Here is a 24167-nt window from a genome sequence, read left to right on the forward strand (position 1 = left end):
TTCCCGAATATAGAAATAAGGAAAGAATTTCTAAAGAAGAGGCCAACTCTTAAGAAAACCGGTATTTTCCTGGGAGATGACCTTACATTGGCACAAGTGGCACACATGCAAGAGTTGGTGCCAGAGATCAGGGCAGCAAGAGAAAAGGGGAAAATCGCCTTTTATAGAGGAGGGAAAGTAGTGGTTCTGGAAAAGCGCTCAGCATGACGGTGCGAGACCTATGGGGCGACGCTCCGAATAGCGGCGTGGAATTGTAATGGATCATATAGGCTAGATGTAGGTGCCTTTGAAGACAGCTTTAGGGACAGAGACATAGTTTTCTACTTAGAGACACACCAGATATCGGGACAGCGTATGCCACATGTGAAGGGTTATTTATGGGAAACAGCTGGTCGACCAGACAAGAGATCTCTACGGGGTAGCCGGGGTTCAGGAGGAGTAGCAGTCTTATTTAAAGAGGAGCTGAAACCACTACTACAGATTATCAGGAAAGATGAGCAAGCAAGGTATATGTGGGTGAGAATGAGAGCCGAGACAGGTAGATTTCTATATATCGCTATATGCTACTTCTCTCCAAGTACCTCAGTCTACTCCTCACCTAAAGGATAGTCCCCTTTCTCCATATTGAATAATGACATATGGGAGTTCTCTAGAGATGGATACATCGTTCTCTTAGGAGACTTTAATGCCAGAACGGCCAACTCTCAAGCAGTATTCTATGATACTTCTAAGGAAATGCTCAGAGAAGTGGATTTCTCACAGAGGGGGCTTACTAGAAACTCACAGGATAAAGAACACACTGAACATGGGAGACATCTCATGGAGATGGCAACTATACATGGTTTGGCCATACTTAATGGTCCAAAGAATTTCCCGTTATCTGGGGGATTCACATGCTTCCAGCACAGGCATGGGGCCAGTACAGTGGATTATGTCATGACTTCACCAAGCTTTATTTCTAGTATCGAGGACTTTAAGGCGGGACCCAGACTGGTTGGGATTGCAGTGGATCATGCTCTCTTGACCTTATCAATCTCCTTCCAATACAATGCCTCTCAAGTACAAAGGAAGAAGACACACACAAGATATACTTTCACGCCAGAGACTGATTCAGTCTATGTGGAAAAGATCTATAATAGGATGTGGGCAGCCGAGCCAGTATATACTGTAAAGGAGATTACTTCTCAGTTAACAGAGATACTACATGGAGCAGCACAAGAGGCATACCCACATACTCAACCTGATCAGAAGAGGGGATCTGGGAACATGCCTCAAAACAGTTGGTATGACGAGGAATGCAGAGAGACCAGAACCCAGGTCCAGAAAGAGCTTACACTTGGGATCGTCACATATAAGCAGTCTCGGATTGCTCTTCGGCGTATAGTACGTCGCAAGAAAAGGGCATTTTTAGCCAAACTGGAGAAGGATTTATATCAGCTCTTCTTGAGTCAGGACTCACATGAGGCCTAGCGCTTATTTCACGAGCACTCACCACCTCCGACGATTACTTCTCCTGAGATTTGGGGTCAATATGTAAAATCATTATATATGGTATCTGGACAGCCTCCATTACCAGATCCGCTAGAGCCATGCCCTACTACTAGTACTTTCTTTACTACGGAAATCGTGAAAAAAGCCATTGGTAAGATGAAGACAAGAAGAGCATATGATCATGATGGTTTAGTAGCAGAACATCTGATCCATGCCAGGGATCTACTTTCAGAAGTCCTTGCTCGTCTGTTTAATCGGGTCATGTGTGAAGGATTACCTGAATCTTGGAAATTATCTACTATCGTACCTATTTTCAAGTCAGGGGATCCTATGAAACCCGGGAACTACCGTACCATTATGGTAGGTCACACATTGACCCGACTGTACGCATCCATTCTTGAACAAAAATTGAGTAGATGGGCAAAGAATGAGGGCATAAGGGCAACAGGACAAGCTGGATTCAGAAGGGGTTATTCCACTTTAGATCATATTCTTACGCTCAAAGCCATTATTGAGGAAGGAAGAGCAAACGGGAGAAGGATGTATTGTTGCTTTGTGGATTTTCGGAAAGCTTTTGATATAGTACCGAGGGCCAAATTGATGCGCACGATGCAAGAGTTAGGGGTCCCCAAAGAGATTATTTGGGGGATCATGGCCTTATACAAGTCAGTAACTGGTTATGTACGTACTCCAGAAGGGGATTCCGACATTGTTCATTCCACCGTTGGAGTAAAGCAGGGATGCCCACTGTCCCCTACTTTATTTGGTATGTACATAGATGAGGTATCAGATTACATTGATTGAGAGGGTGACAGAAGTGCTCAGCTTGCAGGGTCATGGATCCCTTTGTTATTGTATGCAGATGATATTGTATTGATAGCAGAATCACCAGATGGAATGCAGAGGCAGCTAGATGCATTACATAAATTCGCGGAGGACAGTGGATTGTCGGTAAACTTGGGTAAAACCAAAGTTATGGTGTTTAACACCACACCGCAGTGGGTTAGGAGATCGGCACCTACATTTGCATATGGCCAGGATACAGTAGAGTACACAGACGCATACACATACCTTGGTGTGGTATTTGCAGGACCGAAGTTTACTCTTAAGAAAGCAGCGGATGCCAGATTATCCAGAGCCTCTGCGGCCTTGGGAGGGTTGGAGAGGATGTGTTCACAAGTGTAGTTTCAGGAACCACGACCAAAACTATGGCTCTTTGATACTATGGTGGCTTCGGCTATGCTTTATGGGGTCCAGATTTGGGGACCATCTGTGGATCAAGATAATTGGAAGTCACTGGAGAGACCTTTGGTATCTATGATTTCCCGAATGATTAGAGCCAAGGCCTCCGTACCACACGCGATTACCCGAGCGGAACTAACTGCCCCTCCGATAGAAATTGAAGCTCTTACCAGATCAGTGTCCTTTATACATGGTTTGCGGGATACAAATAATTGCCGAGGTACTAGACTGGCCCTCGAATCCTCTCGACAATTAGCAATGAAAGGGGATACATCATGCTGGTATGCGCAACTGTCCTCGTGGTTTCAGAGACACGGGCTCAGTATGGAAAGATTACCCCCCTTCCAATACTCTCTTGAGGCTCCATCACTGGCAATTACACGAACGGAGATTAATAAAATCATCCGACAGGATCTTATACAGTTGGATACTAAGAGGACATGGGTAGACCCTACACAAGAATTGGGCACGAAGATGGCCGACTACAAAGGAAACTTCCTACAGGTATCTAAAGATGGATTTGTGATTCCCCCGAGCTACATGGATACCCACCTGTCTCATGGTTTGAGATGTGCTATTGGTCAGATTCGTACATCCTCACATGAATTGGAAATTGAATTTGGCAGATTTAGGGGAATCCCACCTAAGAGCAGAATTTGCAAGTTATGGGTAGATAGAATCATGCAATACCAAGATCAAAGATGCTTAGGCTTGTACCTACTGGAACTACATCGGCACACGGATAATCTAATGAGAAGACAAAGAGCACTACAGCCTCAGAGGCAGATCCCAGATTTCTTCGGATCGAGAGAAGCAGGAGTGGAAGGAGAAGGAAGAGGCCAGCAGCCAGCACAAAGGAGTACCCACATTCATACCAAAGGCACCCTAATTGACAGAGCGATTGAGCTTAGGAAATCGAGACGACCACGACCAAGATGCAGAAGCACACTTCACCGGAGGAGACTACAACAAAGGATTAGAAGCATTCTAGCCAGACACCCAGATTGCTCCTAAGAAGTTTATTTAATACTTTGTATTTAGTTTTCACATTTATTTTCACACTTTTCACACTTAGTACTTTAGTACTAAGGTACCCAGACATTGTAACAGATTCACCACTTTTGTATCGGTTTGGTCTCATAGGTCATTCTGGCCTTTTGAAGACGTTAATATAACATTTCATTTCAGTTCTCTCTCTCTCTCTGTCTGGTTCACACAATTCTTTTGCTTTCAACTGCTTTAGGATGGAATAGGTCTACCTTCTTTATACAGCACATTTGGAATATGTAGCTTTGGCAGTCCTTGTAGCAAAACACTAAAAGATATGGGTCCCTGGTTGAAACGTTGAGTTCATTAGACTCTGAAACTCGTTTATATTTAAGTCTGATGAAAGCTCTTACATGTACAATTCTGGCATGAAAATAGAACCTTACTGTCTTTCTATCGAGCTTCTTGTTTAGCAGAAACTCATTGTTGGGCGTAGCTGCAACATAAAGTAAAACTTTCTTTTTATAATTGGGAGGCTTCGGCGGCTTGATTATTTTTTTAGTCTCGCCGCCGGAACTTTCAGAAGCCTCCTCACCACCTTCTTTCCTCTCATCACCTTCATTTCCTGGATCCTCACCTTCACTTCCTTGGCCAGCAATTTTAGGGTTTGACTCTCCAGAAGCCTCTTCTTCTTCCTCCTCTTCCTCTTCCTCTTGTGCATTTTCGTTGTTGGGCACATCTTCTCCATCCACTGATTCAGGTACTTTCTTTGGAGGTTCCCAGGGTTTATCAAGCACCAGAGCAACATAAGCAGAAGTACCGCCTGATTACAGAACAGGAAGGCTTAAAAAAAGGCAAGATATTGAAATACGTCTTACCTAAGTAGTACACAGGTGATTTGTTTCAATGCTTGTACAATCTCTTAGACATGAAGGATGATTTTAAATAACCTGTTCAAGCATAACAACAGCTTGGCTGATCGGTTTTTTTGTTTTTCTCAATAGAAGAAGGGTAAAGATGCAAAATTAGGAGCCACAGCTCCCTATTTTCAGCAAATAGAACTGTCACCACTGTGACTCTCAAAATAAAGTAATCTTTGTTTGGCTTTCATTCTCTCAATATGTTGGAACCATCTATATTGAAATAATACAACAAAGGTAGCTGTTATGTAGATGTATGAGGTTCCATCAAAAAGGGAAAGTGGAAGAATTATTGCCTCGTCAAATGACTCAAACTGCACCCAAGAATGATATTGCATTGAACAGGAAGATTAAGGCTAACCGCAATAATCATATCACTAGAACCAGTCAAGTCAACTAAATGCAAAGGAAAAGGCGCAGGAGAGCTGATATGAGACTAAAAATTCACAGTATTGTTGGCAGCACAATCTCAATCAATGATCTCTCGATGCCAGAAGCTCTAGAATAGAAGTTTTATTGGCTGCCTGTGTAGAATTACTATAATAGATGTTCTGATCACACTGGGCATACCCTTGATTTCTTTAACTACAGTCTCTAATACGATTCAAGTCCTTTTTTCTACATTTGCATTGCAAGACTCTATTGCAAAGACAGAGTCTAGGATGCTTTGATGAATCTAGGGATGCTTTGATGAATCTAGGGTTTGTGGTGCTCTTACTTATTATCTGTGTCACATTAGCAACCATGAATTATTTTCTCATCTTCTGTTGTAAAGCAATGACTTGGTATAAAAGCGATAAGCTACCTGTAAATTCTAAGATTGCTTTCAAACATTCATCAAACAGTAGGTATGGATCATTGTGGAATGACCGTAAGAAATTGATTTTATCGTTCTGTTTTTGAATCCTTTCCTGTTTGCTTGATTCTTCTTGTCTTTGTTTGTCTTGTTTTGCTATGTGCAGTTGAAACAATAACTCTTTTTCATTTCGCAATTCATCTGCCAGCTTTGCATTTTCAACATGTTTCAGAAGCCACAAACTAAGGTAATGGACAGGATCCACAGGAGCAACAGCTATAGTTTCAGCGCAGCCCTTTGCAACCACTTGTCCAAGTGTATCCCTTAAATAGCCAGCATCCATCGAAGTGAAGGTTGCTTTTTACAAATCATAACAAAATTTCGGTTGCAGGTTAAAGCACCATAATATGCTCCAAATAAGAACCGACAAACAAGGTTAAAACCAGACAAATTCCACTTATCAAGGCCATTTAGACGTACCAATTGTCAACCCGCAGCTGTTTCAGCAACTGCTGAAGCCAACGAAAGGCAGAGCTTTCCTTGACAATACTTGACAAACTGCTTTCATGGTGTCCTTTTTGGTGTGACTAAAGTGCCCCCTGATATTGACAGTTTCTGCCAAAAGACTAAACAAAGCTGAGATACCAACACAATAAATACATTAAACATATGAGTGAATGAGCATAATACTTCAACCACAGAGAAAGTATTCTGTCTGTGACGCTCCACTAAAGGTTGTTGGTGACTAAAGGAATGACTCTTTCTGTCCTTGTATCTCAAGCAAGAAGCAAATCACGAGTCTGTAACCTTTTGAGTCCATTGGCTTTTGGAGTGTAGGTGTCCTGAGAAAGAAGTAGTGTAACAACTCCGTACGACGTATGCTCTCATAAGTCTGCATCTGGATACATAGTGCTCCCACTTGCTACCTCCTCTGATGTAGCTTTGCAAATATTTGAAGAGCTATGGGAGTGCATATAGCTCAGCCAGCCTCAATCTCTAATTGTATGATGATAATCTGAGTTCTCCAATCACCGCTCATGCATTGTGTGGCTATCTATTTCCATGTATTCTGGTCTCTACGTGAACCCACTCTCCAAAGATGGTCCTGGACTGATCTCTACAATACAGGCTACAACGGAAGAGATTCTGTAGCTTGTCACAAAGTGATGACGTGTCAAGCCAACCCAAACAGAAGAAAGAGAGAACACAGCCCGGAACAGCCCGGAAAACGTGGCAAGAATCACGCACGATTTGTGGGCGTCCATACGTAATTTGCAGCCGGCTGTAAAGCTTTTGGGGGTGTTAGTTTTAGTAGTTGTGCTTTTGGTAGGGCACCTAGCTTTCAAGGTCAGTTGCTTTTGTATCACTGCCTTTAGATATGAGCCTTGGGGGTCTACACTGGCCGATCAATGCATGGTTGCACAATTGTAGAGCAAACTCCCTGGCAGTTGTACTCTGCGATTGCTAATACAAAAAGAGTAACAAAAGGGGCCGGCACCAGACTTTGGGGCCAGTGCATCAGGAACTGGGACTCCGCCACTTCGTCTTGCGACTTCAGTTTGTTTCAAGTTACTATAAAGTGTTTCAGTTTTGTTGTGTGTTGTTGTGGAGTTACCAGCTTGTCAATGCCAAGCCAGTTACAGTGGTATCAAAGCTTCAGTCGATTCTTTTTTTCTACAGAGGATCCAATCCGACTTGCTGCAACACACGGCATGGATTCTAACAGAGAATGAAACCGGCCCGTGGGGCGGCAGGCTTTAGTTTTCACCCTAAATTTTTTACTTTAGACACACACACAGAGCACTTTGCAAAGGGAACCTGTGACAGGAATTAATACTTAAGCACACACACGGCTTGAAAGCTAGAATGCTTTGAGCAGACGCCGACAACTTGTAGGCCCCAAAATTGGCGCACCTTTTGGTATTTCTTTATACTTTGAGAGGGTAAATTACAAAGTAGAATCCTGGGAATCCTTCACCTGTATCCCGCTAGATACCACTTGTTTTGGCCAAAATTTCGGCAGCATAACAACCCCAAAACTTGCACGAAACCAATTCCCCTGTTGGAACTCACTTCAATTGGCATAAACCCCTTGATTCTTGCCCAAAAACATTAAATTCAGCACGCTATATTTACTGGTTTTTGCCCTGTTTTCAGCCCTAAACAGTCCCCTAATTGTCCTTTGCCAGTGGGGCACGATTCCCAATGGTTCTGGCGTCCGTATGGCTGAAAAACAGTCAATTCACAGAGCACACACAGGCTGAAAACACACCTATACGATGAGGTTATAACCCTCACCGGTGCCTGCTTTGGAGGAGCAATTAGCTACCTCTGTTCTTGCTCAAGGGGGCTCTTGCCTCAGCACAAAAGCATGAAACGACACAACTGTACATCAGTCAAATGAAGAGCCCTCTTGTGGGGCATCACATAACTGCACGTAGGGGGGGGAGAGAGCAGTGTGTAGTGTGTAGGGCATCACTCCTAGCACCACACTATACATAAGAGGGAAAGAAAACACTCCATAGCTTTTAACCTGTGACAGAAGCTTGCAAATGAGCCTTCTCTCTCTAAATTCAGCGCCACTTCTTCATGCATGAGGAAAGTGCACAGACATGTGCCACTTGGCGCGTTTACAGGCATTTTCCCGTTTCGGGGTTGCTACCTAAAATTCTCTCGACCAGTTGCCCAGTTGACTTCGCGTCAGAGTTGTAAAATGTTCCCCTTGTCATTCCGAAGGTAATGACACGAACACATTCACGGCCCAAAATAGCAGTTCCCTAAATTTTAGGAGATGCTTCCATGGCACTCACACGGGTCGTCTAACCATCAATCACCACTGGAACCACATCTAAAAATGCAATGTCAGCCAGCTATCAGGTGATTTACACTCGTAGCCCCACCGTGGCTAACCTTAATCCATTTGTCCAACTTTAGTGGTCATTGGCCGTCCGGCCTAGACTCTCACTATGCGCCTCACATCATGCAACTCGGGCATTGGCATTTCCAGAGGGGTGCCTTAAAACAAGTCAAATAAAATTCCCCCAAAAAGAAATCAACAAGTAAAGTTAATTGCCACAGACTGGAACCATGAAACCGGCCTATGGGACCGTAGGCTTTAGCTTTCACCCGAAATTCTTTACTTTAGACACACACACAGAGCACTTTGCAAAGGGAACCTACGACAGGAATTAACACTTAAGCACACACACAGCTCGAAAGCTAGAATGCTCCGAGCAGATGTTGACAACCTCTAGACCCCAAAATTGGCGCCCCTTTTGGTATTTCTTTATACTTTGAGAGGGTAAATTACAAAGTAGAGTCCTAGGAATCCTTCGCCTGTATCCCGCTAGATACCACTTGTTTTGGCCAAATTTCGGTAACATAACAGCCCCAAAACTTGCGTGAAACCAATTCCCTGTTGGAACTCACTTCCATTGACATAAACCTTCTGATTCCTGCCCAAAAACAGTAAATTCAGAAACAGTAAATTCAGCACGCTGTATTTACTGGTTTTTGCCCTGTTTTCAGCCCTAAACAGTCCCCTAACTATTCTCTACCAATGGGGCACGATTCCCAATGGTTTTGGTGTCCGTATGCCTGAAAAACAGTCAATTTTACAGCATCTGGAAACGCACCTGTACGGTGAGGTTATGACCCTCACCGGTGCCTGCTTTGGAGTAGCAATTGGCTACCCCTATCCCTGCTCAAGGAGGCTCTTGCCTCAGCACAAAAGCATGAAACCACACAGCTGTACATCAGTCAAATGAAGAGCCCTCTTATGGGGCATCACATAACTGCACGTAGAGGAGAGACAGGACATCACTCCTAGCACCACCACACTATACATAAGAGGGAAAGAAAGCACTCCATAGCTCTTAACCTGTGACAGGAAGCTTGCAAATGAGCCTTCTCTTTCTAAATTCAGCACCACTTCTTTATGCACGAGTAAAAAGCACAAAAATGTGCCACTTGGCACGTTTAAGGGCATTTTCCCGTTTCGGGGTGCCGCCTAAAAATCTCCCGACCGGTTGCCAAGTTGACTTCGCGGCAGAGTTGTAAAATGTTCCCCTTGTCATTCAGAAGGTAATGACGCGAACACATTTCACGGCCCAAAATAGCAGTTTCCTAAATTTTAGGAGATGCTTCCATGGCACTCACACGGGTCGTCTAACAATCAATCACCACTAGAATCACATCTAAAAATGGAATGTCGGCCAGCTATTAGGTGATTTACACTTGTAGCCCCACCGTGGCTAACCTTAATCCATTTGTCCAACTTTAGTGCTCACTGGCCGTCCGCCCTAGACTCTCACTGTCCGCCTCACATCATGCAACTCGGGCATTGGCATTTACAGAGGGGTGCCTTAAAACAAGTCAAATAAAATTCCCCCAAAAAGAAATCAACAAGTAATGTTAGTTGCCACAGACTCACGACAGAGAATCAACATGAAAGCCTCCCGACCACAATTTTGAGAGATAAAGAACCCAATGGCAAAGGAGATTCTAACAACATTAATTTGTCTAAGGATGAGTTAGATGATCAACTTGAAAATTCATTGACAGAGGATCCAAAACTTGCAGAATCTCACGGAAATTGCAAGTTTGAACTTAGCACTTGTGCTAAGCAACTGTTGGAGTATTCAAAGAATCCCAAGTATTCAAAATTTATGAAGGATTAACCGATGGCAAAATTCTATATTTCACAAGTTGGTGGCATGGCAGAACCGACCAACTTACAGAAGACGGCTGAGGGGCCTAAACCTGACCTTTCAAGTTGAAGGCCCGGTGCTAACTCATATCATGAATGAACCTCAAATTGAAGACAAAGAGGGTTAGGATTTTATAAGGATTAAAATCCTAACCCTGACCAACTTGCAAAATGACCGAGGGGCTTGAAAACCTAAAGCTGAGGACACTATAACGTGGCTGCTGCTCATAATTTCCGAAAATTTGCTAAAGTCACTCCTGTACAAATCTGCCCGCAAACCGCAAAGCAGCCTGTTGGGCGCTTGTTTTTTTACCTGATGCTTTTGAATGCACTCCTTTTCATTTTAAATATGTGCATAGGGGTCTCTCTCTGATATTCTACCTTGTGGAGAAGCAAAGCAAAGCCCCAGACTTTGTAACCAGTTGAAGCAATATAAAGAAACACCGAAAGGGGCACCAAGGTTTGGAGCTAGTGCAGTCTAGGAGTGGAACTCTGCCACTCTCAGTCACTAAGAAAGGGAAAGGGAAAGAAACCACGTCTATCCCCACTCCTACAATCATCAACATGACTTTAGAAGAAGAGCAGCAAAGGAAGACTACAGCTTTGCACATACAAATAACCGGTCTAAAAGACCGAGATGATGTGGGGGAAGTCAAAGAACTTCTCCACATGATGGGTAGTGAGGCTATTCATACAAAGGCATGGAGGGTAGGGAAGAAGACACAAGGAAATGGGGAGACTTCAAAAGAAAGAGCTCTAATCATGCGCTTCCTATCCTTGGAGGCAAAGGACTTCTTGAAGAAGCATCCTACACTAAAGAAAACGGGCATATTCCTTGGAGATGACCTCACACTCACACAACTTGCTCATATGAAAGAAGTTATGCCCGATATAATGACAGCTCGAGAGAAGGGGAAAGTGGCCTTCTACAGGGATGGACGAGTGGTTATTGTGGAGAACCGCCCCACATGACTGCGCGAGACCTATGGGACCACACTCAGAGTGGCTACATGGAATTGTAATTGATCTTTGTGCCTTGATGTAGGGGCCTTTGAGGATAGTTTCACAGGGAGAGACATCATTTTCTACTCTGAGACGCATCAAGCCCCGGGGTAGTCCATGCCCCATGTGAGCAGATACAGATGGGAGACAACTTGCAGACAGGAGACTCGATCAGAGCGCAGAGGATGAGGTTCAGGAGGAGTGGCAGTCTTATTCAAGGAGGAGCTACAGTCTCTGATACATATAGCTCGGAGGGATGAGCATGTGAGGTACATGTGGGTGAGACTGAAGGTAGAGACAGGCAGATATCTCTACATCGCTATTTGCTATTTTCCACCTAGTACACCAGTATATGCATCACCTAGAGGACAATCCCCCTTCTCTATTTTAGATGATAATATATGGGAGTTTTCCAAAGAGGGCGACATTATTATCTTGGGGGATTTCAATGCTAGGACTTCCCACCACCAAACAATATTCTATGATACCTCAAGAGGAGTTGATACGAGAGGCTTGTCTAGATTATCACAGGATGAGGAGCACACTGAGTATGGCAGATACTTGACTCATATGGGGACTGCACATGGATTGGCCATTTTGAATGGCCTATAGAGATTCCCTGCAGCTGGTGGTTTTACATGCTTTCCACATCGGCATGGCGCTAGTACAATGGATTATGTTATGGCTCCGCCGGGACTCATTTCTTCCTTTCAGGATTTTGTGGTGGGAACTAGACCGGTTGGGGTAGCAGTCAATCATGCTCTCTTGTCTTTCATTCTATCGTTCCAGTTCAACACAGCTCCATTGGGAGAGGCCTTCACACATACTCGGTATACCTTCACGAGGGAGACGGATCACGTGTACACTCATGAGATATACAGGCAGCTATGCACTCAGGAGCCAGGACGACCACTAGATGAGCTCACCCAGATTTTGATAGAGACACTGCATGATGCAGCATCAGAGGCATATCCCCACAGCCAGCCTACGCGCAGTCGATCTGGGAGCATGCCTCAGAACAGATGGTATGATGAGGATGCTCATGGGTACTACTACACAGACAGTCACGTATTATCTTCCGCCGCCTAGTGCGACGAAAGAAGAGGGCTTACCTATCTCAATTAGAGTGTGATCTGTATCAGTTGTTTATGAGTCTGGACTCTAGTGAGGCATGGAGGCTTTCAACGAGCACTCTCCACCGCCAGCCATCACTTCCACAGAGACATGGGGGGGGGGAATATGGTACATCTCTCTATACAGCATCGGGGCAGCCACCTTTGCCTAACCCTCCAGAGGCATGCCCAGAAACATGTACTTTCTTTACTGCTGAGAGGGTAAGGAAAGCCATTGACAAGATGAAGACAAGAAGAGCACAGGATCATGATGGTCTGGTAGCAGAGCACTTTATCCATGCCAGAGATATGCTTGCAGAGCCTCTTGCTATGGTGTTTAATAGAGCCATGTATGAGGGTTTCCCTGAGACTTGGAGTATGTCCAGTATTGTGCCTATCTTCAACTCGGGAGATCCTATGCTTCCCGGGAATTACCGAACCATCATGGTTGGTCACACTCTGGCTAGGCTATATGCATCGATTCTTGAGCATGAGTTAAGTGGATGGGCAGAGAGAGAGGGCATACAGGCAGCAGGACAGGCAGGGTTCAGGAGAAGTTTCTCCACTCTTGACCAGATTTTGACACTCAGAGCCATTATTGAGGAGGGTAGACATCATGGCAGGAGGATATATTGTAGCTTTGTGGATTTCCGCAAAGCCTTTGATACAGGGCCACGAGCCAGACTCATATGCAGATTGCAAGACATGGGGGTGCCCACAGAGCTGATATGGGGGATCTTCGCTTTATACAGGACAGTGGTAGGACAGGTACGCACTACTCAGGGCATGTCCGACATGGTTCACTCCACCATTGGGGTGAAGCAGGGTTGTCCCCTATCTCCGACTCTCTTTGGGATATATGTAGATGAGTTTTCAGATTATGTACATACAGAGGGTGATAGAGGTGCTCAGCTTGCAGGGACATGGATTCCGTTGCTATTATATGCTGATGATATTGTGCTGATCTCCGATTCTTCAGAAGGGATGCATCGTCATTTGGATGCACTGCATGTATTTGCACGGGACAGTGAATTGTCTCTGAACCTTGGTAATGGTGTTTAACACCACGGCGCAGTCGATAAGGAGGTCCGCCCCCACTTTTACATATGGTCGAGAGACTGTGGAGTATGCAGATACATACACTTATCTTGGGGTGGTTTTCAATGGTCCAGTATTTTTCCCTGAGGCGTGCAGCAGATACGCGATTGACCAGAGCCTACGCAGCATTGGGGAGACTTGAGAGGATATGTTCGCAGGTGCAGTTCCAGGAACCTCGGACAAAGCTTTGGCTCTTTGACACTTTGGTCACTTCGGCCATGCTATACAGAGTGGAGATATGGGGCCCCTCAGTTGATCATCACAGCAGAGCTGGCAGTATTGATGGATGGAGATGTATGGAGAAGCCATTGGTGTCTCTGATTTCTCCGATGATCAGGGCCAAGGCCTCAGTACACATGACATTGTTAGCATGGAGCTCGCTGCTCCTCCATTGGTAGTGGAGGCACTCACTCGATCAGTTTCATTTATGGGCTCTCCCTAGAGACAGATATGCTCGATTAGCACTAGAGTCCTCGCAACAGCTGGCATTGCAAGGAGATACATCATGTTGGTATGCAGAGATGGCATCTTGGTTTCAGTTACATGGCTTTAGTATGGACCGGCTACCCCCATTTCAGTACTCTCTGGATGCACCCTCCATCCCCCCCCACAAGGGCAAAGATTAACAGGCTCATCAGACAGGACTTGATTCAGTTGGATACGAAGAGGACATGGATACAACCTACACATGAGCTAGGTATGAAGATGACTTTCTATAGAGAGCATCTTCTCCAACTCACGAAGGATGGTTCTGTGATCAGACCAAGATACATGGGTACTCATCTATCCCATGGGATACGATGTGCTATTGGCCAGATACACACATCCTCACATCAGCTAGAGATCGAGATAGGCAGATTTAGAGGAGTGCCCGTTGAGTCCAGGATGTGTCAGGTGTGCCAAATAGAGCCAGAGATAGAGCTACATTACATATGTCATTGCCCAGTATTCTATGAGATACGAGGCCTCTTTCACTGTCTATTCAAAGAGGGTTTGGGCCACTTTCTATAGTCATGAGATACCAGGATCAGAGATGCCTCGGATTATACTTATCGGAGATTCGCAAACACAGAGAGGACCTCTTGAAGAGGGGCACAATAAGAGAGATCCAGCGACAGCAGGTCACTGATTTCTTTCAGTCACAGACAAAGGAGCTCGAACAACCCCCCAGCATAACAACACCAAAGGTACTAGAGGCATATTGCTTGACCACGCGATAAAGTTAGGGGGGTCCCATCGCCCACGGATGAGAGGGCCCTCTCGATATCGACGCAGACTGCGACAAAGGATCCATACCATACTGGCGCGACATAGGAGCCGTCTCGGATACTGATGTGTATGTATATGATGCCTCGACTGTCAGAGAGCTCCATTGTATCAGCTCACCCTTTGTCTTCCCTTTGTATCAGCTTTCACCCCACCCCTACCAACTATTTTCTTTTCAGTTCTTTGTAATTTTTAGACCCAGACCTGGTATTAGATTCACACATGTAACCTTTTGGTCTCATATGTCATTTTGGCCTTTTGAAGACGTCGATATTACATTTCATTTCATTTCATCATCTCTCTCTCTCTCTCTCTCTCTCTCTCTCTCTCTCTCTCTCTCTCTCTCTCTCTCTCAAACCGGCCCGTGGGGCGGTAGGCGTTGGCTTTCACCCGAAATTCTTTACTTTAGACACACACAGAGTACTTTGCAAAAGTAACCTATAACGGGGATTAACACCTAAGTACACACACAGCTCGGAAGCTTGAATGCTCCGAGCAGACGCCGACAACCTGTAGGCCCCAAAATTGACGCCCCTTTCGGTATTTCTTTATTCTTTAACAGAGGGAATAAAACCTGTGATCTCCTATGAGCTGCCCCGCACAATCTAGGCTAAGAAACACCTGTTCTGGCCCGATTTCGGCAGCATAACTGTACTAGGACGCTTCACAATCAGTATCCCCACGCAATAGATGAATTTCCCGACGCATACGGACACTTTGCAAACCTGGCGAGAATCTGCAGCACGCTGAATTCTCTGTTTTTTGCCCCGAAAATGCGCCAAATTACCTGTACAGCGGTCCCCTCGCATCCTCAAACCTCCTGGGGATATTAGGGTCCATTTAGGGCCAAAACCCTAAACCTGCAAAAATACACAACAGGCTGTAATTCCCTGTTTTGGGCTCCGTTTCGTGTGCCGGTCGCATCTGTAGTAAGACCTCGAGCTCCCGCACCTGTAGGGCTACTTGCCCTTTGAATCGGACGAGATTTCTCACGTGAAACCTCTCCGAATTCTCTTGTACCTACGGGGGATTAGCCGCTAGCTAATCCAGTACCTGTGCAAGAGGCTCTTGCCTCGGCAATCGCGCATGAACCCACATAACTGTACATTGGTCAAATGAAAAGCCCACTAGAGGGGCATAACATACTGCTCATAGGGGAGAGAGAGAGCAGTGCGTAGCGTGCAGGGCATCACTCCTAGCACCGCACTATACATAAGGGGGAAAGGAAGCACTCCATAGCTCGTAACCTGTGACAAAATGCAAAAGGAGGCCTCTCCCAGCATAAAATTCAGCGCCCATTTTTCTCCATGAGGCAAGTTCATGAAAAACTGCCACTTGGCGCATTTACAAGCATTTGCTCGTTTCGGGTTTGCCGCCTAAAAATCTCCCGATTGGTCGCCTAGTTGACTTTGTGGCAGAGTTGTAAAGTGTTCCCCTAGTCATACCGGAGGTAATGACGCGAACACATTTCACGAGCAGTTCCCTAAATTTTAGGAAAAGATTCCGTTGGGCTCCCAGCGGTCCTCTGACCGTCTATCCTCATTGGGACCGCATCCAAAAGTGCAATGTGGCCCAACTGTCGAATACTTTCTGTTGGTAGTCACACCTTAACTTTAGGCCTTTATTGAGTTCACTCCCTAGTATCCACCAACTTGCTAAGTGCAACAGGGGGACCTATATGATCTTGCTATGAGCCTAGACATCCTCTTACCATACGAATTCCAGTGCCGACCACTACCCATCTGCGGGTGAAACTACCGTTCACATTGGCCATACAATGTCCGACCGTTTGCTACTTCAAGAAGAGGGTCTAAAAAATAAAACAAAACCCATTGGAAAGAAACCAACAACTAAAGTTAGCAGTTGCCACGTCCTCGTGACATAGTTAACAGCTGCCACGTCCCCGTGACATACCCCCCTCTTGAAATCGCAAACGTCCGTGATTGCATACCATAAATACACACCACTGATGATCTTGTGCTATCAACACTCTTTTATCATCGCATGTATTCACAAGAAAGGTCGTAACACATAGATACAAATGACTTAGTGAGACACATTCATACTTTTGTCATTTCCATCTATTACACTGAATTCATATGTACATTTAATGTACTAGCTCTATCATTACCCCTCCTTTGCACACGTTGGGTTGGGGCATAAGTAGGCTGTAACCCAAAGGCTTCAAGGTAAAGCAGCAATACATTTGGTGACTCTCACAATTCATGCTCTTCCATCCACTTTGCATCCATAGGCGAATAGTTCTTGAACTTCACCAAATAGCGTCTTGCAACTTGTCCTTTAACTTTTCTGTCCTTATGTGCCAAAATTTGCTCAGGTACCAGGATCTCATCAAGTTCCTCAACTTCTGGCTGATCCTCATCTGGCATATCTTCTGGCACATCACCCACGAAGGGTCTTAGAAGACTCACGTGAAACGTATTCGGAATCTTCCATGCATCACGCAATTTCAGCCTGTAAGCGACATCGCTGATCTTGTCAAGCACTTGAAAAGGCCCATAGTAACGCATGCTGAGCTTAGGAAATAGCCGTTCCTTGCCCTTCATCTTCTTTAACCTTGCCTTTTCGAACCTTAACAGAACCCAATCACCAAGTGATAGTAGCAATTCATGACAGTGACAATCAGCAGCCTTTTTCTGCTTTGCCTGAGTCTTCTCCAAGGCAACTTTAATTTTCTTATACATCTCATTCATGTTCTCAACATATCAATCTGCCTCAAAGATCTTATCCTTTGTATGCAAAATGGGAGGAACCTTTTTGCCGCCTTCAACAATCTCAAAAGGTGCCTTGCTTGTGGACGAATGCACCATACTGTTATACGCATACTCAAGCATAGGCAAATACTGTTCCCACTTGCCCTTATTATCTGACACATAACATTTCAGCAGATCTAAGACAGTAGAATTAGCCTCTTCTGACTGTCCATCAGTTTGTGGATGAAATGAAGACAAGAACTTGAGCATAGTGCCCATGTTCTCAAACAATCCTCTCCAGAACAATCTGGTCATGCGAGGATCACGATCACTGATAATCGATTGTGGCATACCATGGTACTTAAACACATTGTACATGAACAAGCGTGCCATCTGATCAGATTTTATCTTCTTCTTGACAGGGATAAAATGGGCCTGCTTGCTGAACCTGCAGATAATGGTCCATATACCATCATTCCTTGTTGGTGTTCTTGGAAGATCAAAGATAAAGTCCATAGCAATGCTTTCCCATGGCTTATCCGGAATCGGCAGTGGTCGTAACAACCCCGGTGCCTTTTGCCTGTCAAAATTGACCTTTTGGCAAACTATGCATGCTCGCACAAAGGCATCCACATCTCTCCTCAAGGTAGGCCAATAGAAGAATGTCTACCGCTTTAACTGTTGCATCAATGCCACGATGCCCTGCATACGGTGGGACATGACTCTCTTCCATGACCTTATGTCGCAATGGCCTAGTGACACAAAGTCTGCCATGCATCATCATAAAACCATCTCTGAGGAGATAGTGCTCGTGATGTTGCCCCTCTTGTAACTGTTCAAAGATCCTTGCAAAATCTTCATCAGCAGTATACTGTTCCTTCATGTCATCTAGCTCATGATGATAAGGAATTGACACAGCTGGAATTTGTGGCTTTCTTGATAACACATCAGCCACAACATTCTTCTTGCCTTCCACATGCATAATCTGGAAGTGGAACATGGAAAGAATGTTTGCCCATCGCATATGCTTTTCGGATAACTTTGACTGTGTCAAGAAGTATTGCAAGGTCTGATGATCTGTTTGGACAACAAAATCAGCACCTAAGAGGTAGTGCTTCCAGCTAAAAAGCGCATGAATCACGACCAAGAGCTCTTTTTCATAGACTTGCATAGTCCTCTCTGGCCCTTGCAAAATTCGGCTTTCATAAGCTACTACCCGTCCGTCTTGCATTAGCACTGGTCCGATGCTACTGCCACACGCGTCACACTGCACCACAAATGACTTCCTGAGATCTGGTAAAACAATAACTGGATCTGAAGTCAACTTTTCCTTTAAGAGACTAAAAGCTGAAATCTCTTTTTGGGTCCATCTGAAAGTGACCTCTTTCTTTTGCAAAGCGTGAAGAGGCAATGCTATCTTTGCAAAATTTCTGATAAACCTTCTATAGTAGGAACACAATCCCAAGAAGCTTCTGACATCATGCACAGTCTTCAAGTCTGGCCATGTTTTGATAGCTTCCACCTTTGCGGGATCCATTCTAACACCATCCTTTGAGACTATGTGGCCAAGAAAGTGGATCTCTTCGAGGAAGAATTCACTTTTCTTAGGATTGACAAGTAACCTGTGAGACTACGCAGCTCTTCGAACACAATGGTCAAGTGACGCCTATGCTCCTCTTCATTCTTCAAATACACTATCATGTCATCAAAGAACGTCCCAACAAACTGTTGATGCGAGCAAAAAATCCGGTCCATCATTCTGTTGAACGTGGCAGGAGCATTTGTTAGCCCAAACGGCATCACTAGAAACTCATAAAGACCAAATGTCGTTCTAAACGCAGTCTTGTGCACATCCTCTGGCCTTATACGAATCTGATGGTACCCACTCTTAAGGTCTATCCTGCTCAAAATTGCAGCACCCTCTAATTGATCAAGAATATCATCAATTCTAGGAATAGGAAACCTATTCTTAACGGTATTCTTATTCAACGCACGGTAATCAATACACATGCGCCATGAGCCATTCTTCTTCTGCACTAGGAGCACTGGGGAGCAAAAGGGTGAAGAACTAGGCTGAATCAGCCCCTTCTCTAATAACTCCTCAACCTGGCCCATAATCTCTTTCTGATGTGCCGCACTAACCCTGGAGGGAGGTCTATTTGGTGGGCTACACCCTGGCACCAAATCTATCCTATGGTCCTCAGGTCTCTCTAGCGGCAATTGGGGTGGTAATGAATCAGAAAAACAGTCACTAAACTTTTGCAAAAATGCTGACCTTTCTTTATCTAACGCAGATAAATTTGACTGATCACTATCTTTGACATCACGTGCAAAAATTAAGTACACAGAAAGATGATTCTTTATTACAGAATTGACAGCAGAAGCAGATACAATAGGGAATGACTCTCCTTTAAGATTTACATCCAAGATGTGAGTTTTGCCCCTATGCTGTACAGTGATCTTTTTGTTGTAGGCATCCAAGACTCCATGCACTCGGAACATCCACGGGATCCCCAACAAGGCGTCCCAACCTTCCAGCGGCATGATGTAGAACTCTTCTGTGTCCACATACGACTGAATATGCAGACGCAGTTTTCCAATGATGGGAGTAACACACTCTGAGTCGCCAAGACATGCCAACCCTGCCTCTGTTGTGTACCCCATCTCTTCAGCTCTGATGCCCAGCTTCATAGCTAACTCTGGTGAGATAAAGTTGGCTTTGGCACCTGGATCAAAGAAGATGAGTGCCGTTTGATCCCTAACTTTACCCCATGCCCTACATAACTCACTGGCATTTGTGCTGGGCCTGTCACCCACCATGTCTGTCACTAAACCTGCCGTGGGTTTAGGCTTCTTGCCTTTCTGGTATTCTTTATCCTTTGAGTCAGCTGGTCTTTTCCTTTGTGGACAATTGATAGCAAAGTGACCAAGCTGCTCACATATAAAGCATTTGTTCTCAGCCATTAGGACCTTCTTTTCCTCGAGCGAATTGCGCACAAAAGGCTTCCTTTTCTGTTTCTTTGCCAACGCTCCAGAAGTCCCGGCTGAATCCTTGTCTTTGGTGGCCTTTTCTTACCCCTGTGACGCATCAAAATCCATTTTCAAAAAGGGCTTCTTCGCTGAATTTTTCTTTTGCTGCCTTCCTTTGTCGTTGCTCGGAAATCCACTGTCCTCTCCTTTCAACAAGGCAAGACCAGTGTTCGCAACTTCCATAAGCTGAGTGAGGGTAGCCACTCTGTTCTTTGTACAGTAATCGCGAAGCCCTTTAGGCAACCCACAACAGTATTTCTCTATCTGCTCTGTCAATGGCACAAATCTGTAGGAGATCATTGAGAGTAACTATACAAAACCTCCTATTGTACTCCAGCAAGGTCTTGCACGAAGCTGAAGTAAGCTGGTGCCAATCTGTCATGACGTCGGTTTCAAATTCATTTGACAGCCAAGCAGATGCAAACATTTGCTTGAAGTAAACCCAAGTGGCGGGTGCCCGTCCTTGCATTAACAATGTCGTCCACCATGTGAGCGCATTGTCCTTTAAGAAAGTGGCAGCTTTCCTGACTTTCGAGGCCTCTGTAAAATTCCCTCCTGCATATGCTGTATCAAACTGCTGGAGGAAGGTAAGAGCCTTTGTCTTATCCTCAAAACCACTGAAGGTACTGAACTTTCCAGCTGCACCACCTTCTTTGTAAGCCTTCGGCTTCTCTAGTGCCCCCAAGTTGTCATAAGGGATGGTCTGCAACATGGGCACTATAGTAGGCATGATCGGCACATCTTGGCCGTTGACATTTTGCGTCAGAGGTGCGATATCTAGCTGCTGTCCAGAAAAACCAGCCATGCCAAAATGACCCTGTGGCACCCCAAACTGGCCCTGGTTGTGCAGTGAAAACCTTGCTGCATGCCGATACTACCATACATGGGGTTTGGCATGATGCCTTGCATACCTCCGAACACTGTTCTTGGCATGTACGGCTGACTTCTAGGCGCATAACCAACCATACTTTGGAACGTTGATCCACCCCCGAAATACCCAGGATGTACCGTGGGTGGTGGAAAAACTGGGTACATAGCCTGGTATCCAATTCCCTGTCCATTCAAGACAACATGCTGGCTCTAAAAGGTGGCGGCCTGAACTGGCATAACATGTGGAATAGGCGTTCTAGCCACCTGTTCAAGGGCGGGAGGAACCTGTTTTGGAGCCCCTGACTCCACAACATGCGAGTGTTCCCTATCCTCCTGAGCCGCATGAAGTACCTGGGCTTGAGCCTCAACAAGCTCCGTACACGGCGTAGGTTGCCTATTTTGCTGTTGCATTGGTGGCGCTTGCAAGAAATCCATAAACCTTGGATTCTGCACCAGTTGCAAAAAGACATTCACCGCGGCAACTAACTGAGTCTTGAACGCATCATCCTCAAGTTGCCCAATCATAAAGCCCTGTACTACTAGAGGGACATTCACATTGACAGGAGGTACAGACTGACGTGGCCGTGAGCTCTCGCCAATCTCGAAAACCATAGGGATCTCCTGCCTATCCTTTGAAGAGGAACCCTCTTCCATAATGCCCTTCCCCTTGTCGGCCATAGTGTAATCCCACGTTCCTGCACTCTGTGTCCTTACCCAAAACAACCAAGGCTCACTCCTTGAGGAAAAAGTGATTGATGTCCCGGCAATGGAACCATGAAACCGGCCCGTGGGGCGGTAGGCGTTGGCTTTCACCCGAAATTCTTTACTTTAGACACACACAGAGTACTTTGCAAAGGTAACCTGTAACGGGGATTAACACCTAAATACACACACGGCTCGGAAGCTTGAATGCTCCGAGCAGACGCCGACAACCTGTAGGCCCCAAAATTGACGCCCCTTTCGGTATTTCTTTATTCTTTAACAGAGGGAATAAAACCTGTGATCTCCTATGAGCTGCCCCGCACAATCTAGGCTAAGAAACACCTGTTCTGGCCCGATTTCGGCAGCATAACTATACTAGGACGCTTCACAATCAGTATCCCCACGCAATAGATGACTTTCCCGACGCATACGAACACTTTGCAAACCTGGCGAGAATCTGCAGCACGCTGAATTCTCTGTTTTTTGCCCCGAAAATGCGCCAGATCACCTATACAACGGTCCCCTCGCGTCCTCGAACCTCCTGGGGTTATTAGGGTCCGTTTAGAGCCGAAACCCTAAACCTGCAAAAATACACAACAGGCTGTAATTCCCTGTTTTGGGCTCCGTTTCGTGTGCCGGTCGCATCTGTAGTAAGACCTCGAGCTCCCGCACCTGTAGGGCTACTTGCCCTTTGAATCGGACGAGATTTCTCACGTGAAACCTCTCCGAATTCACTTGTACCTGCGGGAGATTAGCCGCTAGCTAATCCAGTACCTGTGCAAGAGGCTCTTGCCTCGGCAATCGCGCATGAACCCACATAACTGTACATTGGTCAAATGAAAAGCCCACTAGAGGGGCATAACATACTGCTCATAGGGGAGAGAGAGAGCAGTGCGTAGCGTGCAGGGCATCACTCCTGGCACCACACTATACATAAGGGGGAAAGGAAGCACTCCATAGCTCTTAACCTGTGACAAAATGCAAAAGGAGGCCTCTCCCAGCATAAAATTCAGCGCCCATTTTTCTCCATGAGGCAAGTTCATGAAAAACTGCCACTTGGCGCATTTACAAGCATCTGCTCGTTTCGGGTTTGCCGCCTAAAAATCTCCCGACTGGTCGCCCAGTTGACTAGTGTTCCCCTAGGCATACCGGAGGTAATGACGCGAACACATTTCGCGAGCAGTTCCCTAAATTTTAGGAAAAGATTCCATTGGGCTCCCAGCGGTCCTCTGACCGTCTATCCTCATTGGGACCGCATCCAAAAGTGCAATGTGGCCCAACTGTCGAATACTTTCTGTTGGTAGTCACACCTTGACTTTAGGCCTTTATTGAGTTCAATCCCTAGTATCCACCAACTTGCTAAGTGCGACGGGGGGACCTATATGATCTTGCTATGAGCCTAGACATCCTCTTACCATACGAATTCCAGTGCCGACCACTACCCATCTGCGGGTGAAACTACTGTTCACATTGGCCATACAATGTCCGACCGTTTGCTACTTCAAGAAGAGAGTCTAAAAAATAAAACAAAACCCATTGGAAAGAAACCAACAACTAAAGTAAGCAGTTGCAACATCCTCATGACATAATTAACAGCTGCCACGTCCCCGTGACATACCCCCCTCTTGAAATCGCAAACGTCCGTGATTACATACCATAAATACACGCCACTGATGATCTTGTGCTATCAACACTCTTTTATCATCGCATGTATCCACAAGAAAGGTCGTAACACATAGATACAAATGACTTAGTGAGACACATTCATACTTTCTTAATTAGTGTGCTAGTACACATTAGGGATGCAACACGATGACAAGTCTCCAGAGCTCCACAGAGAGCAAAGCAAAGTGAGGGACGAAGAACATTTGACTTTCTTTTACAAGCGTGCCAAGGCCAACTTTATTTTGGTGGCAAAGTTGGGAGCAAAGCCTAGAAGATGGGACAACATATGGATGTAATTTAGGGAGCACCAAGGCATGAGGTTCAAATGACACCTTTTGATTAGAAAACTCTTCTTGCATGTTCAAGGGTATGTTGGACAAGACAATCACATTATTCTTTTGGAGGGTTGTGACGTTTTCCTGGGACGCCATGACACCACAAGAACAATGTGATAGTGAACTTATCTACTAAAAACTATCCCAACTTTCCCTTTTCCCCGGCCTGTTTCTTTAGTCTTGCCCTCTCAAACTCGAAAAATTCCAAAGGAAACCTTAGGTGCTTGTT

General features: G+C 45.3%; 1 protein-coding gene across 1 annotated transcript in view; it reads right to left on the reverse strand.

The window, feature by feature from the left end:
* The window catches only part of LOC147463203 (uncharacterized), a 44492-nt gene extending 38704 nt beyond the window's left edge, over positions 1–5788 (reverse strand). The window contains exons 1-3 of the mRNA XM_086487716.1: positions 5446–5788; positions 4167–4543; positions 3993–4065 (exon numbers count right to left, since the gene is read on the reverse strand). Of these exons, the coding sequence (XP_086343842.1) occupies positions 3993–4065; positions 4167–4543; positions 5446–5779 (784 nt within the window). The 5' untranslated portion in view covers positions 5780–5788. The remainder of the gene's footprint in view (positions 1–3992; positions 4066–4166; positions 4544–5445) is intronic.
* Between the last annotated feature and the right edge of the window lie 18379 nt (positions 5789–24167).

Source organism: Adiantum capillus-veneris, chromosome 2 (assembly GCF_014529385.1).
Source record: "Adiantum capillus-veneris isolate H3 chromosome 2, ASM1452938v2, whole genome shotgun sequence".
Taxonomy (NCBI): domain Eukaryota; kingdom Viridiplantae; phylum Streptophyta; class Polypodiopsida; order Polypodiales; family Pteridaceae; genus Adiantum; species Adiantum capillus-veneris.